At 36.7% G+C, this 17112-nt stretch overlaps 1 protein-coding gene across 1 annotated transcript in view; it reads left to right on the top strand.

Annotated features, from left to right (window-relative positions):
- The first annotated feature begins 1450 nt into the window (after nucleotides 1-1450).
- The window catches only part of LOC121385959, a 58397-nt gene continuing 42735 nt past the window's right edge, over nucleotides 1451-17112 (top strand). Inside the window, exons 1-4 of the mRNA XM_041516752.1 lie at nucleotides 1451-1468; nucleotides 2389-2446; nucleotides 12207-12284; nucleotides 14877-15248. Coding sequence (XP_041372686.1) covers nucleotides 1451-1468; nucleotides 2389-2446; nucleotides 12207-12284; nucleotides 14877-15248 — 526 coding nt within the window. The remainder of the gene's footprint in view (nucleotides 1469-2388; nucleotides 2447-12206; nucleotides 12285-14876; nucleotides 15249-17112) is intronic.

The following is a 17112-nucleotide window of genomic DNA, read 5'->3' as shown; positions in this document are numbered from 1 at the left end:
TGTTTCTGATCGTTCTAATATTTGTACTGTGTTAAATTTCATCTTATTTCCTAAAATATTGTTTTTTTTTCGTACGTACAAAATTATTTGAAGACAAAACCTAGTTTGGGCTTCTTACAAATATTAAGACGACCAGAAACACATTGAATATACAGACACTGACATTCTAAACAAGAAAATATATTTAATATGCAAGATTAATCGTAGAAATGTTTTATTAGTCGGAAAAATCTTACAATGCAGCAAATTCAGGAATGTCCCTTTAAAAAAAAATATCAGTATATTAAAAAAAAAATCTTTACAAATTACCAGCTTAAATCTAATTTTTAATACAGTGGTGAAGACAAAATGCTAAAATAGCCTAAGTATGCAACTTGACTTGCATTGCCTATGAAATAAAACAATAATGCAATACAAAGAGAATAAAGGTAGAACTGCACGTGCTATAATATATAAACTAGTCTGGGGTGGCAGTCCTCTATGCGGCGATAAAAGATGGATACAATAAACTTTGTGGCGATGCAAGAGATGGTGAAATCTCCAGTAAAGGATTTCCTCGGGAGTGACTGTCTTCCTATAAACGAAGCACGCACACGTGTGAATTTAAGTTGGATGCTGTAATTGCTACAGTAGTAGGCTACTAAAAAAATAAATATCGAAAGAAAAATAAATCTGTGAAACAAACAAAACCATCTTACCAAAATATACGATGTACTTAGTTATTATATTACAAAGCATAAAAAACGTACTTATTGTGTATTACAGTACTATTTTTACTGTTATGTCATGTAAGCATTGATGTCACTTTAGATCTGGTTTGTTCTTATTTCATGGAAATCGCTTAAACGTAAAACAATATCGACAACGACAATCGATTAACTGACCTTTGGAATAAGCCCTGTAGTAATGGAAATTTCAATATTATTTTATATACGCGCACGTTAGTGTGATTTAAAAGTACAAGTTAGATTTTGATTTTGTCCCAGAATAATATACGCTAATTAAATATGATTCCTTTTTACCATAACATTGAATAACAATTGTCAAATGGTAGCTCAACTAGATAATTATGGCGTATCCAGTCCATTACGACTTCCAGATTTTAAAAATACACGCACGCAGTACCTTCAATAGTTTTGAGCTATATTCCCAGAAAGACCCGGCCGAAAGCTGAGTCTAACGCTGTATAAATATATAGAGCATGTTCTATATCTTCTTCTGCTGGCAGATCTGTAGATCAACTGGTACAATACTCGCCAGATCCTAAAATCGACTATCTTTGTAAAATTCCTAGTCGCCCTTAGCCAATAAAGGTCGTCACGAGCGACCGGGCGACTGCTAATTTTCCACCATGTGTCTGATCTGATGATTAAAAAAACCCTTTCAGAATTTCAAGTATATTAAAATAGTAATACTCATGTGAGTAGGCCTATGTTTACTAAGTGCTGGCATGAAAGCGCTGGCGCTGGTAAGTTGAAAGTTGGTACATATACACCTTGACCCATTACAAACATTTTTCAGATACGGACTTAAGTCAGCATGGCCCACCTGGTGGACAGGAATAATCTACAAATGTCGCCCACCCTTTTTTAGTGGGGCGGCTAGTTTTTGTTCTGCTATATTATAAATATTAAGGTCGACGACAGTCAAACTTCGCACCCTTGTTTTGGTTTCGTACACACTAAATATAACATCCAACTGTTAGGGTTTTTTTTTATATGATATATTTGACAAAAGATACTTTTTATATATAATTTATATCGTTCATCATTTAAAAATAAAAACATACTGATATGTAAACTAAATTATTTTTATAGGGGTCAAGGTTAGTAGTCTAGTTTGGTTGTGTGTTGGGGTTTTTTTGGTGTGTTTTTTTTTTTTTTTTGGGGGGGGGGGGGGTTTGTGGCGTAGCTACTTTTGAATCTGAATTTGAATGACGTCAGCATTCCAATGACGTCTTTTTCCATATCCTACAGTTTTATTAAAGCTGGAAAAATCCTAATGCAAAATTGTTATCGAACATTACTAATGCACGAAGTTAGGATGCCAGGGGCTGGCATACATAGCCTAAATCTCAGCCGAAGCAGGGCTTTTTTTTTTTCTTTTTTTTTTTGGTGGGGGGGGGGGGGGGGGGGGGGAGTGGTGCAACTGAGTAGTTAATAGTCTAAAACTCCTTAAACGGTTAAGAAGAAAATTGTCTTCAAGTTTCTGTAATGTTTTCCGGATTTATTAAACCAATTTTACCCCTCTCCCCCCCACCTCCCCCCCTTCCCCCCCCAGCTAGCTACGGCCCTGTGAAGATTCACAAATGACTGTCTTCTAATCCTAGAGTGTACGCATGCGCGTGTGATAATTTTAGATGACGTCACATTATTTCTGGATTCTTAGGACGCCATTGTTAACGCTGATTTCAACATCTTAAAACGTGAAGACTGCGGTGATAAAGGTATTGTAGACGCAGTGGCAGTGGGGTAGCCACTATTGGCTGGGGGGGGGTGTTTGGGGTGGAGGGGGCAACCCACACTATATAATATTATGTGTGTACAGTATGAATGATTTTTATAAACTTTAAGTTTAATACATTAAAAACGGAAAAAAAGTTCGATTGGGGGCATTCCGAACCAAATTTTTAACAATTACGATAAATTACTCAACGAACCTTTAATTACCGTTACATTCCCCCATAATTTTGTCCACACACAACTTGTGAAAAAACCATTACACTGACAGATTGCACCATAGGCGTCGATCGGTGGGGGACAGGGGGGACACGTCCCCCTCACTTTCCAACGTCGGGGGACAATCTATATAAATGCCCCCCCCCCCCCACACACACACACACTTTTTCGTTTAGCAAAAGCAACAACCACCACCACCACCAACAACAACAAAAAAAAGAAAGTTTAACCACTAATGTGTAGCTTTATGATTTTTATTGGCATTCCTTTATCACACACACACACACACACACATAGTTGACACCCCCCCCCCCCCACACACACACACACACTTTTAAACCCGGATTGACGCCCATGGGTCATTGCACACATGAGACTGTAACGATGTCACCAATATCGACTTCGCCGAGATCGCATAGGGCAACATATCCAACCGTAATTTCTTAATATGATATATAGGTAGATCTACGTTTTATTTCTGTCATCTTTTAAAACATAAACTTAATATTTTGTCCAGAATTAAGAACAATTTTAAAAATACCGACCTGTAAACAGCGTTGTCTGCTTGTTATAGAATTTTGACAGGGGTCAAGGTTAGTAGACCAGTTTTTATTTTAATGTGGCGAAGCATTGTAATAATATATCTGATTTTGAATTTAAATGACGTCAGTGTTCTAATGATGTCACTTTGCATCTCCCTTACAATAACAATAAACTAGGTGCATGACGTTTCCTTTTTAAGAATGCTCCAATGCAATTGTTTTGTTTGTTTGAACATTACTAATGCACCTGAATGTGTTGGAAGAAAAACCTGTGATTAAAACATTGTAACTTTTTTACGAAATATGGATTTCAAGTGAAATTACGGTTAGATATGCTACAATATTATTTATTGTGTACGAAGCTAAAACAAGGGTGCGAAAAGTGACTTTCGTCGACCTTAACATGTCGTCATCACGTTCTTTTTTTTATTTTATTTTTTTATATCATAACACGTTGTGACGTTGTTACATTTAGGAGATAACCATACGGAGTTTTTAGATTTGAGGGTGTTATTGTCTATTTGATCCCGCAAATGTCATTTTACAATAAGTCATATCCTTTAACTCTTCTTGGGGAGTATTCCATAAAAAGGCAAAAATGTAGCCGGGACAAAATTACATAGTTTTTGCCCAATGCGATCTCGGCGAAGTCAATATAGGTGACACCATCTATAGTCTGTCCCACAGGGAACGCCTTTATTTTTATACTATGAAATTTACTACACGTTATTTATTTTTTAGCCGATTGATTTGTAAATTTCATACAGACAAATAATATGTTTGTGTTATTTCCAAAACACTTTTATTTTTCTTCTTACGTCAAACCAAATTGAAATTATTTACAAAACAAAACACAAAAAAACCAAAAAAAAACAGTTTTACAGAATGATGGGACGGACTGTAATATGTGGAATCTGTGTCATTGTAATGTTTTTTTTCAAGATTTCTGTCTGGACAAATTGTGCGTAAAATCTTAACGAAAATTGTAAACCGACGGCGAGTGTGTTCTGTATTGTGATTGGTTAATTACATTATTTTTCCGGGATCAAATAGACAATAACCCCCCTAAAGCTAATGACGTCATTAAAGATGACGTCATAAGCAATTGGAACAGGCAAAGTTGACGATTCAAGGGTCAACAGTTAGATTGTAGCCAGGTATTTCTTTTAAGAAATACCAAATATACCGTCAGTTCTGTAGAAAAACGATTCAGTTTACAATGGACATAACTATATGGAGTTTTTAGATTTGCGGGTGTCTACCAGTAGATCTAACAGCATTGCGTGGACTCCCATATCCAGGTGACATTTCAACTATAAATAACAATTTAAATATCGACCATACAAATTCTAAAAATATCGGGCGAGACTATTAAATAGTTGTTGGTCTATTTCAACATTGAAAAAAAAAGGGGGGAAAAGTGCAGTAATAAATTCTGGATTGTATACTAATATAAACAGATTTTATGGCTATACTATCACGGTTTTGTTTCGTCTTGAAATTAATTTTATATCAAATTTTATATTGCAATTAGTTTTCGGCAAACATCGTAATTCACCCGAATCATTTCGTATACGCTCGGCATAATCCTGAATGTTTTCAAATTCTTTTCAAATCACTGCATTCCCAGTTTGGAGCTCCACGTGGTAAGACGTGTTTGTTTCGCTTGTGCACACTACGTGCTTTCGCGGCTCGACTTGGGGATCCTTCATTTCGTTGTTTTTGTCAGCGAAATGAAGTTTTCTACTGGGGTGTATGCGGCCATTTGGAACTGATGGAACGCTGGAAAGCTTCTCGTTTCGACAGTATGCACCACCAGGTTGGGTTCTTTTTTAGCGAGATTCCTTGCATCCATGTCATTTCTCCGTCTGACTATGTTGACTGGGTTTTTTCGTGACTCGTATGTCGGCCTTTTTCTTTTTTTTTTATTCTGTTAACTTTTTTATTACTTGCTGTTTTCAAAATTCTGCCCATTTTCAACTCTAACGATACCCACCGGGCTGCTGTTAGATTCGCATGTAATAGTGGAGCTAATTTTAATTAGATTGGGATTCTATAGTCCGTCCCACCTTACAGAAGTATTTTTTGTAAATCATTTCGGTTTGGTTTGAAATAGTGCAGGGCGCACATTAAAGGCAGTCAGTCACGGATTTAGTGGGCCTTATTTCTCTAAATATGAATTATAAATGGAAATGACATTCATTTGGAATACCAAACCTCGCTATTGTATCATCAAAAACATTTTAATTGAACCGCGATCGAGGGAATTCCATGACACGCTTCATTTAAAAAAAATTGAACTCGCCCAGATCTAATTGTCATGATAGATTGACAGTCAAAAGTATCGCAGTTTCGTTTGGTCTTGATAAATCCGGATATTTACTGCAAACACAATCGGAACTTTCCGGTTTTTGTTTCGAAAATTGCCGTAATATTCCGATTATAGATGTTCGAAAGGGAAATCATTGTGTGTGTGTGTGTGTGTGTGTGTGTGTGTGCTGGTGTTTTGTGTTCGTTTCGTCGGTTATGAATATACAGTCTTTAATTAAACGCATTGTAATAGATCATGTCGGCATCGATCGATTATAACATTGCAGTGCTCTACAAAGCGAGTAAATCACTCGCCATGGCGACTAAATACATTCCCTGGCGTCTAAAAAATAAAATCACATTCGCCAGTTGGCGACTGTCCAATAATTTTACTTTAATCTGTAAACAAAAATGGACATCTGAAAACACAGTGGACCAGTATCACTTTATCTTCCATAAAACGTGTTTTCTATCGGTAGTTTTTTTAAAAATACAAGTTTGAGACAAGTTAATCGGACTATGAATAACGATTATCCAGTATTCAAGAGTAAACGCGGTGACGTTAAGGTAGGTAATACTTCGTTATGGTATCTCCCTTAACTTGAATTTCAAGCGTTTGGAAATAATTCGGCCCCAGTTCAGTTTTGGACCAAGTCGGTCCTGTCCCATTTAGAGCCATGTTTTATTTATGTATTAAAATGAGATGATTGTCGAGTCACTGTGTGTCTTTACTTGTCTGTTCGAAAATTAAATGTTAATTATTTTAAATGTCGACTTATACAGTGTTATGCTGTGTTCCAAATGTCTCGTGCTTATCGTGATAGCGGGTCCCTCCATGATAACGAAGTCATCAGTCGTGAATGTCGTTTCAATCAGATCGGAAGTAATTTTTACTAGTGCAGGATGAAAACATGTTTCTATTTTCACGACTCGACTTTAGACGGCTTTAAAGACACAACTATTCATAAAACAGTATTTATGGATTTACAAGGCAGTATGTGACAAAACTAAATATTATGTAAACCAAAAGTAAGGTAGCCGATTGGTAGCTACTAGTAACACGTTGAAGCCTGGTAGATATTATCGCAATGCTTTTATTTAACTTTTGAGTACTGCAATTTAAATGCCTATCTTAGCAGTACCATTAAAATAGTAATTCGCTTAATTTCGTATAATAGAATTATTGGGTACGGAAATTGATAATGATAGTTAATAGTCGTTCACTGTTTTAGTGGAACTGGACACAAACAGCAACTTGTAATTATTATTTAACAACTAGGAATTACCCCTTCACGGGTTCATTCGAATGCGGTCCTAATAACAATTACGGCATTAGTAATGTGCCGTAAAATGGCAGATGAATCGATTTAATTACAAGTAAATATTAGCTGGCTACTAAATATAAGTGGCTGGCGACTAAAATATTATACTTTACTGGCCAGGGAAGAGTAAATTTGAACTTTCTTTGTAGAGCACTGAACATCATGTACAAATATTAAATACAAGCTCAGAACGGAGATCGTCAAAAACATTTGGAGTCAAAACCCTCACCTGCCCAAGCTAAAAGAAACTGAAATATATTTTCTGGGGAAGCTCAACACAGTCTATAACGCCCAACCCCACTGAAATACCTGCACACGCGCCTTGGAAACCCGCTACATTTATTTTTAGCACGGGATCGTTTATATGTACCATCCTACAGACAGTATATCGTATACCATGGCCTTTTATATACCAGTCATGGCGCACTGGCTGGAACGAGCCCGCTAATGGGGATCGATCCTAGACCGACTGCACATTTCCAAAAAAGACCTTTTTAGGTCTAAGTAATGAATAGAAATAACATATAGTCTTGATAAATGTTACGTAAATGGAACACAACACCCTCTTCCTCTACCCCTAGAGCGTTATGTAATTATATAGATAATGTAGATAAGCGAGCATTGCGAAACTATAGCGATGTGGTGGACCTGGGGACTAGTAACTTTCCTCAGTTACTAGTCTCCCGGGCCAGTGAAACTATTTCCTAATTTATATACGGCAGCTGTGTAAGGTAGGGCAAACTGACCTTATCTCGACATACATCTATTTTAAAGCGGTCTGTGACGTATGCAGACGTTATAAAGGTAATGAAGTCTCTACTATTGCTATGCAGAACTCAGCCTGTACATTTTGTGGTCGAAAATAGGTGTAATGAATGCCTCTTTTATTAAAGATATCAATTCGACCATTTCCCAACCACATTGGCCTAATTCCGACCACTTGAACCTAATCCCGACCAGCTATTTATTACATGTAGCATAGCCTACTTGACAAACATATTTGCTGTATTTATATTTCGTATATGAACTTGGTAAATGATTATCATTATTTCCACTATTCTTGCGTATACTATCTCATTTAGCGTACGATACGGGGTGGGGTGGGTGGGTGTGGGGGTTAGGGGTCAACTGGCCTCACCAAATTGCTGCAGCAAATCTCTTTCTGGAAAGAAGAAAAAGAAAAAAAAACGTTGGAGAAGTTCAGGCAAAATTATCTGACCCGACCCGTGCATTTCCATCACTCATATAATAAGGCCTACAGTGATTCGTTTGGAACATTATATAGATGTATCTGACCTGACCCGTGTATTTCCATCATTCATAAAATAAGGCCTACAGTGATTCGTTTGGAACACTATATAGATGTATCTGACCTGACCCGTGTATTTCCGTCATTCATATAATAAGGCCTACAGTGATTCGTTTGGAACACTATATAGATGTATCTGACCTGACCCGTGTATTTCCATCATTCATATAATAAGGCCTACAGTGATTCGTTTGGAACACTATATAGATGTATCTGACCTGACCCGTGTATTTCCATCATTCATATAATAAGGCCTACGGTGATTCGTTTGGAATACTGTATAGATGTAGTAATGCAAATTTGGCATAAACGTTGTTCTTCAGATAAGGGAATTCTCGTTTCATTCGGGAAAAGTCAGCCTGCACCCCCCATCCCCCACTAACAAAACGGGAGCCTGCAGTGAACATTGTGTTCAGTATCGCGTCGCGAATCGCTATGCAAGATTCAGAGATCGAGACACAATTCTAAAACGTAATGCGTAATTTCGCGATCCATATGTTTGACATTATTAAATGTTGAAGGCCGTCCTTAACAAACAAGAACATGTTAAATAGATCTGGGAATATATATCCCCGTGCTGCCCATGCCCCTTTTAGCTAAGATCCTCCTCCGATTAGTGAAACATAGAACAAGAACATGTTAAATAGATCTGGGAATATATATCCCCGTGCTGCCCATGCCCCTTTTAGCTAAGATCCTCCTCCGATTAGTGAAACATAGAACAAGAACATGTTAAATAGATCTGGGAATATATATCCCCGTGCTGCCCATGCCCCTTTTAGCTAAGATCCTCCTCCGATTAGTAAAACATAGAACAAGAACATGTTAAATAGATCTGGGAATATATATCCCCGTGCTGCCCATGCCCCTTTTAGCTAAGATCCTCCTCCGATTAGTGAAACATAGAACAAGAACATGTTAAATAGATCTGGGAATATATATCCCCGTGCTGCCCATGCCCCTTTTAGCTAAGATCCTCCTCCGATTAGTAAAACATAGAACAAGAACATGTTAAATAGATCTGGGAATATATATCCCCGTGCTGCCCATGCCCCTTTTAGCTAAGATCCTCCTCCAATTAGTAAAACATAGAACAAGAACATGTTAAATAGATCTGGGAATATATATCCCCGTGCTGCCCATGCCCCTTTTTCTAAGTTTTGCCCCTCATTTTTGTCCTCCTCCTCCGATTAGGGCCACGACTTAGTTGTCACCAAGCTGTTCAGATAACCACCCGCTGTTAGACAATGATAATGAGTAACGGCTGTTTGCAACTGGTTATGTTTATTTAGGGGTTGTGTAAAACTCCTATTGATGAAGTTGAAAACGTATTGTGCCTACTGGGGTAATTTATTTAAATTATATCAGTCGTTCTTATAAATTACTTTCAAACTGCTTACATTTTATAATATACTCTGAAATAAAAAGAAGTTTCGTAATCGAATTCAGTTGACAATTCAATTCAATTCAATATTTTATTCCCGTCTCACCATTTTTAAAATTACATACATGTTACATAACAATGTAAAATAATACACATAATATTTTAAAAGCCACTCAATACAGTTATGAGAGACGATAATATTATACAAATAAAAGAACATTAAAATGAAAGATAAAAAATGAAATATAATAGTTACAACATTTCAAATAAATAACTTTTTCTTACTTTTAAAATCTGTCCACAGGTTTTGGCGCAAGATCGCATAATAAAATTGTTGGAATATAAAAATGTAATTGTATCATGACAACTAAAATCACTAAAATTATTAATTACCGCAGCGTTGTTAAATAAAATTGTTCTAAAATCATTATACAATGGACAAGGTAAAATAACATGTTCTTCATTTTCGATAAGATTATTACAATAAAAACATAATCGTTCATTTTCTGGAATATTTTCTTATCTCCCCGTTTCTATTCTAAGAGATGCCACACCGCACCTAAACTTGGCAAACGCACTTCCAGTGCTCAGTTTTAAGGATTTTGGTTGCTTGCCCAGAGGTCAAGTATGGGTTCACATTGAGGTTGCCCCTCCAAAAATTTGGTTGCCCTTATTTCATCCGTGTTTTGCAAACATAGTTATATTTATATTCCAATAAAACAGCAACCAACAGGTTTGGAATTAATATGTTGTCACTGTAAAATGTAATATGCACTGTCTGACAATAAAATAATCACTTTTTAATATCTTAAAAGGTTTTGTATTAGAAATTTAAAATTTGGTAAATATATCCCAAAATATGTTTGGGAATGATAAAGACCAGAATAAAATTGATACACACTTCAGTTGGTTTTTTTTGTGTGTGTTTTTTTTTTATTATTATTATTATTGTAAGTCAAAACGCGAATTAAAAAAAGTAGAGATAAGAGGTGGATGAATCCAAAATGAAGTCTGATAAAACACAGCACACTGGGTACTGAAACATCAAAAGCAATGTCATCAACATCAAAAACAGTCAAGATTAGACGGGGTTCGTACACCTGTTGCAAGTTCATTTTCTTTGACCTTTCCATGACTTCCCATGACTCAAATAACATAATTCCATGATCATATAATAAATAAAAAAACATCAAACGATTTATGGCAAAGGCGACATCGCGCCTTTGAATCTAATTTATCTGGCACTAGCCACTCCCTGTATGCCGGGTGAATGGTCCAGCTGTCATTATAGCGACAATGACCGGGCATAATTGTCACCGAATAAAACACGTCAAACCTGTTATTTTCTTAAAACCAATTCCCACGTAAAACAACTGTTTACTTTACCGTTACTGTTATATGTTATGTCAACTTATTTTCGTGTTTATATTCAATTAAGGTTCAAGCACGCTGTCCTGGGCACACACCTCAGCTATCTGGGCTGTCTGTCCAGGACAGTGGGTAGGGTGTTAGTGAGAATGAAGAGGGTGTAGTGGCCTTACACCTACCCATTGAGCCCTTAAGAACTCGTTCTGAGTTGGAGCCGGTAACGGGCTGCGAACCCTGTACCTACCAGCCTGTAATTATAGAATAAAACACGTCAAACCAGTTATTTTTCTAAACTCAATTCCTGCGTAAAACAACTGGTTTACTGGTTCTCAGCTATATCTATTATGTGTGTAATGTAATGCCGTAAAAGCAGTTCAAATACCAGTCGTACATGACTAATTCTCTGTCGCATGCAACATTTCGGCTTACGAAAAAAAGAAAAAAAAAAGAAGAAAAGAACTGAAGTGTGTATCATTTATTCTGGTCTTATCATTCCCCCAAAAATTTGGCGTTTCCAAATTTTAAATTTCTAATACAAAACCTTTTAAAATATTAAAAAGTGATTATTTTATTGTCAGTGACAACATATTAATTCCAAATCTGTTGGTTGCTGTTTTATTAGAATATAAGTATAACTATTTTCAAAACACGGATGAAATCAGGGCAACAAAATTTTTGGAGGGGCAACCTCAATGTGAACCCATACTTGACCTCCGGGCAAGCAACCAAAATTCTTAAAATTGAGCACTGCTAATCATATTGTTTTGAAAGCGGCAGTTTTGAATAATAATTCCCAATATATTCTCACCATATGATCCCTTCAAATTGTGGTCGTAATTGGGACTTGGTCGAGATTATGGTTAGTTTACCCTACCCTTGGATTTTATATAAACGACCTAGTGTATAGAGACTTGGCAAATAATTAAAACATTATTTCATGACAAAATATCGGCGAATACGCTGAAATAAAATAATATTAAAACGGGGGGGGGGGGTAGCCAGAGGTCATTAAAGGTCAAGGGGGTACAAATTTGAAGTTTTTTGGGTTTTTTTTTTTATCTTTCTTCATCAATATTATCTTCATAGCCATAACTTGTATGTGGGATTACTTATAAAGACAAACAACACACTGAATTAGCCTATCTGTTTCTTTAAAATTTCGATTTGCATAGTACTGAAAATATATACACTGTTGTGTCGATATTGCCCGAGTGTGTATGCGAGTATGTATTGCACTGTATATGTTTTTGGTGTGTGTTTTTTTTTAAAATTTATTTCGTTGTTTTTCTTAAGGTATGTGTATTTTACGTGCATTCATTGGAGTTGGCGCACTCATCGTTCTTGGTATGGAGTTTACGACATCTGCATCAGGTAAGTTACTAATGGGTTCTCTCTCTTTCAAATATAGCGTGTGGGGTGGAAAGTCAGGAAAGAAAACATTATTATCATCTATTATTATTATTATTAGTAGTAGTAGTATTAGTATTATTATTATTGTACAAGTTATATATTTCTGAGCTGATTGTTTTCCAAACTGCACACAAAAATAGTGATTTTGTTTTGGTTATTTCCAAAACACTTTTACTTTTGTTCTTACGTCAAACTAGCTGAAATTATTTACAAAAACAAACACAAACCCCCCCCCCCCCCCAAAAAAAAAAAACCCAACGTTTGTGTAGGAGGCTGGGACTTTTCATATAGGTGCATTTCACATCAACATTGACACTTGTGTCTTCTTCAACAACCCCGATCAGTCCCCAATATCGACTGGTAAATTGTTTGAAATAGTGGCGTAGCAGTCAAAGGTCATGGTTAGAATACACTAATTTAAAGTTTTGAAATATAAAATAAAATATAGATAAGAAATAAGCCGCCATATTGGTTCCTAGTCTACGTCAGATATAAACCTGGTGTAGGATCTACGATATTTTGGAAAATACGCTACATTTGCCGCAGTCACTTACGACGGATTTACGACATATCGTAGCTAATATGGCTTCGAAAATACGGGCCCAGGAAATTATTTTGTTTGGCCTTGAATGTCTCTTTATTTTAAACACTTCGATTTGTGTGCCACATAGTTACAACTTTTCTAAAATAGTGGATCGAGGTGTTTAAAAATACTAGGACATTCTTTGAAATGATTTTTACAACACACGTTAAGGTAATGGTACTGTGTATGTGATGCACTAATAATTTTCGTCATTAATTAATTAAATTAACTAATATTATTAACACCAAATGTCTACGTCGAAGCGAAGTTTTTAGCGAACATTAATTTTAGACCGCACATAAGGTCAAACAGTTCCACTATGATGAAGACTAACTGCTAAAATAATTATGATGATCCCAAAAATGTCTCACTTATATAACCAAACTTTCCAATAGTCGATGGTTCCTTCATGCCGAGCAATGCAAAATTATTTCTTCTGCTCAGGTTTTTGGTGTCATTATTTCGCAACATCTGAGTTACTTCACACACACGCGCGCGTGCGCACGCACGCATGCATATATGCACGCTCAAGCGCGCGTTCTCACACATAAACCCGCGCGTGACCAATTCCCCCCCCCCCCCAAATTCAGCGGGGGGGGGGGGGGATTCTGCTGTAAAATTTGACACATTCTGCGGTAGAATTTGACGAGTTCTGCAGTAAATTCTGCAACATATAAAACCGAAAAATAACACTTATAAATTAAAGCTAGATGTTCAAAATGTTACAAATTTATTTTCAACCTGTTTCAGTACAGTAGTAATTGGTTACGGTGCAACGTCCTCTGCCTGTAAGCCTACAAGACTGAACCATTAAATCTTAAAACAGAAACGATATGGAAATAAAATCCTATTTTTACGCTTATGGATTCTTTGTTAAATGTGATTTCTGATTACTAAATACTTAAATATAGTTGTTTAACATCACGATTCCAACAATCGATACTTATATGTTAATATAATTAGTTTATATGAAATAGAATGGAATTGTTGAATCCTATGTCGTATTTGTGGAATCAGTCAAAGTGTGATTACAACCCGTCTTCCTAAGTATCCGTAGCCTACGCACCGAGCAACGATCGGAATATCTCGCCACAATCCATTGCACAATCTTCCGAGAATTTCCGATTCAATGACAGAAACTAAAGGCTGGTTCCAAACGCAGGATACGCAGACTAGTAATTATGTGGCGGTTACCAGTCCACTCTGTAATAACTTAAAAGAAAAGAAGAAGGAAATATTTTATTTAATGACGCACTCAATACATTTTATTTACGGTTATATGGCATTGGACATATGGTTAAGGACCACACAGATATTAAGGGAGGAAACCCGCTGTTGCCACTTCATGGGCTACTCTTTTCGATTAGCAGCAATGAATCTTTTATATGCACAATCCCACAGACAGGGTAGTACATACCACGGCCTTTGATATGCCAGTCGTGTTTCACTGGCTGGAACGAGAAATAGCCCAATGGGCCCACCGACGGGGATCGATCCTAGACCAACCGCGGATCGAGCAAGCGCTTTACCACTAGGCTACGTCCCGCCTCTAAAAGAAAAAAAAAGAAACAAATGAGTTATGCTTCTATCTATTTCTGTAGAGAAAGTAAACACTATTAAAATTCCATGTTTAATGTTATAATTCAGAAACATCGATTATTTTGCGGTGATTAAGACAAATTCCACGGCCTGAAATTATATATGAATTCTGCACATGTTCTGCACGGAATGTGATTTTCCGCGGACGAACAACTATTCTACATGATGATGCAAATTTTCCCCGACGCGGAATTCAGGGGGGGGGGGGGGGGGGGGGGGGGGGGGGGGAGGGGGGGGGGGGGGGGGGGGGGAGTGAACTGGTCTGGTGTTAAACAATAAAGCAATAACTCAAGCCCCCCCCCCCCCCCCCCCCGAACATTCACCTTGCTTATGTATGTTTCAGGTGACACTAATCAAATTTTTATTTACAGATAAAGCGAGCTTTAATATAGTCGTTGGAATCAGTCAAATGATATTAAGATGTGTTGCCGGTGACGACATTAAAACAAAGTTATTGTCTTTAACTTTGGAAAAAGAATACAACAGCACGTCTTCTGTTGTACTGACTTCAGTAAATTATATAACAAGGATTCCCACATTGGAATATGTACCTAAAACACTGAAGGCTATTGTGCGAGGGAATATAGCACTTTCTGTGTTAGAAGTATCATATATAGAACTTCGATGGGAAAATGTAACGAGCGATGACTCGGGTGAATACAAATGTAACGTAAGCTACAAGACTGCAGATAACGTAACACATACAACAACGGCCAGCAAGAAAACTAGTGTACTGGATATAGGTAAGTAAGTGATTCATGAGAATGTTTCTGTAGAATTCAGGATTCCTAGACAGTTGTCAACATATAATCTCGTGTGGTAATTTAATGAAGAAAGCAGGCAACATACATAATTTTCAAGCTTAGGACTTGGGGTTTTCAAAAATGTTTAGTGCAATTTTGTTTCCTGACAGGTTCAAGGTAAAAATTCAAGGAATGTTAAATACAGCTTCAGAGATTTGATAATGGAATCAATCCAAGAAAAAAGACTTACATTTTGAGAAAAATTAATAATACATAATTCATTCATATCTATCCTAACACATTTACATATATCCATTTTTTCCCTGACAAGTTCAAGGTTATATGTCAGGGTCAAAGGTCAATAATTTTTAATACAGTTTCATAGGTTTGATAACGGAATCAATCCAATAACACCTGACTGGTTGAAAGTTTGAAGTGTCCATAACTTTAAATAGAACATTAAATACTGCCGTGACTGATAGTGATGATACATTTCTTAGGACTTAGGGTGACAACCATTATGCAGAATTAGGATCCGCAAACACACTTCTTATTATATTCAAAATAAGCATCTTCACTCCCACCACTTTTTGTGATTTATTACCCATATGGGTAGAGAGAAGTGGGGAAAGAAAAAATTATCTTTCCCTAGGGAAAGAAAAAAACATTTCTTCCCCTAGATACAGAACGTTTCGACGTCATAAATAGTGCTTCACTGCAGGCGGTTAATTGTGTGTAAGAATAGTTTCCATGGTGTAAGTCATGTCAACAACTAACTTACGTCATCGGCGATACGTACGTCACAGCTATGTCTCGCGTTCTCAACTTGCAAACTTATTTACAACAGTATCGTCCGAAAATGTACGACTGGTTTCTTCATTTGTTTGTTCAGAAGACTTGTTCTGACTTCTGTTTGATGCTGTTCTTGTTATTGTGTTCAGATTAAATTCTTCTCTTATCAAGACATCTTTGCCGTGTTCAATTTGTTTCTCCCTTGTTCTCCAGGTCATCCAACTTTGAAGGTGTACTCTTCATATCTCTTCATATCTCTGTGGACATCCGATATTGATTTTGTATCTTCACACTGAAGAGCCTGTGAAGCATCTGTTTGGATCTTCATTATATCTTTCAAAATATGACATTTGCTCATAAACCTGAAACTTAACCAGTTCTGCAAATACCTTGTTGCTTTGGCTCCTTTTCTTTACTTTGGTTTTCTTCTCTCGTATTTAAGAAATGAAGTGCCAATATCAGCCAATTAAATCTGAAAGGTTGCAAGCACCGTAGTAAGTGGGATGCAAATCTGGTACTGTATGGCTTTGGGATCTGCATTATAATTATGTCCATTTCCTTGCCAAGTTCGTTCAACAACATCCATTCTGTTGGGCTATTCTTGAAATGTTGGTACATTTCTCTATTATAATCTACCATATTTATAAAGGATTTTTTTTTAACAGAATCTCCAGCTGAAAGTGTACTGATACGCACCATGGGCCTATGTATTGTTTGAATTGGACAGTTAGACCTTTCTTTGTCCCAAAGTTCACACTGGCTCCATCGGCACCTACCCCAATGCACTGATAAACACTTGTGTGTTTGACCTTTTCTATTAATGTATCAATAGGAATGTCTGCAATGTTCTGGTAATGTTTGGTTTCCAAACCTTCACCAGTGATTTTAGCTAAATTTGAAAGGAGGGCATGAAGCAAACAATCAGAAGTAACTCTTCTGTAATCTTTCATGGATACGAAGTTGAACAGAGATGCTCTTGGCACAGGTCCTGGAGCTGTTCTGATGAATAACAATTTACCTTCGTATGTCAGTTTATTTCTACTCACCAAAGACCCATCTATTAACCAACTGT

Source organism: Gigantopelta aegis, chromosome 12, assembly GCF_016097555.1.
Source record: "Gigantopelta aegis isolate Gae_Host chromosome 12, Gae_host_genome, whole genome shotgun sequence".
In the NCBI taxonomy this organism is placed as follows: domain Eukaryota; kingdom Metazoa; phylum Mollusca; class Gastropoda; order Neomphalida; family Peltospiridae; genus Gigantopelta; species Gigantopelta aegis.
This window is presented reverse-complemented; position numbering and strand designations above follow the sequence as displayed.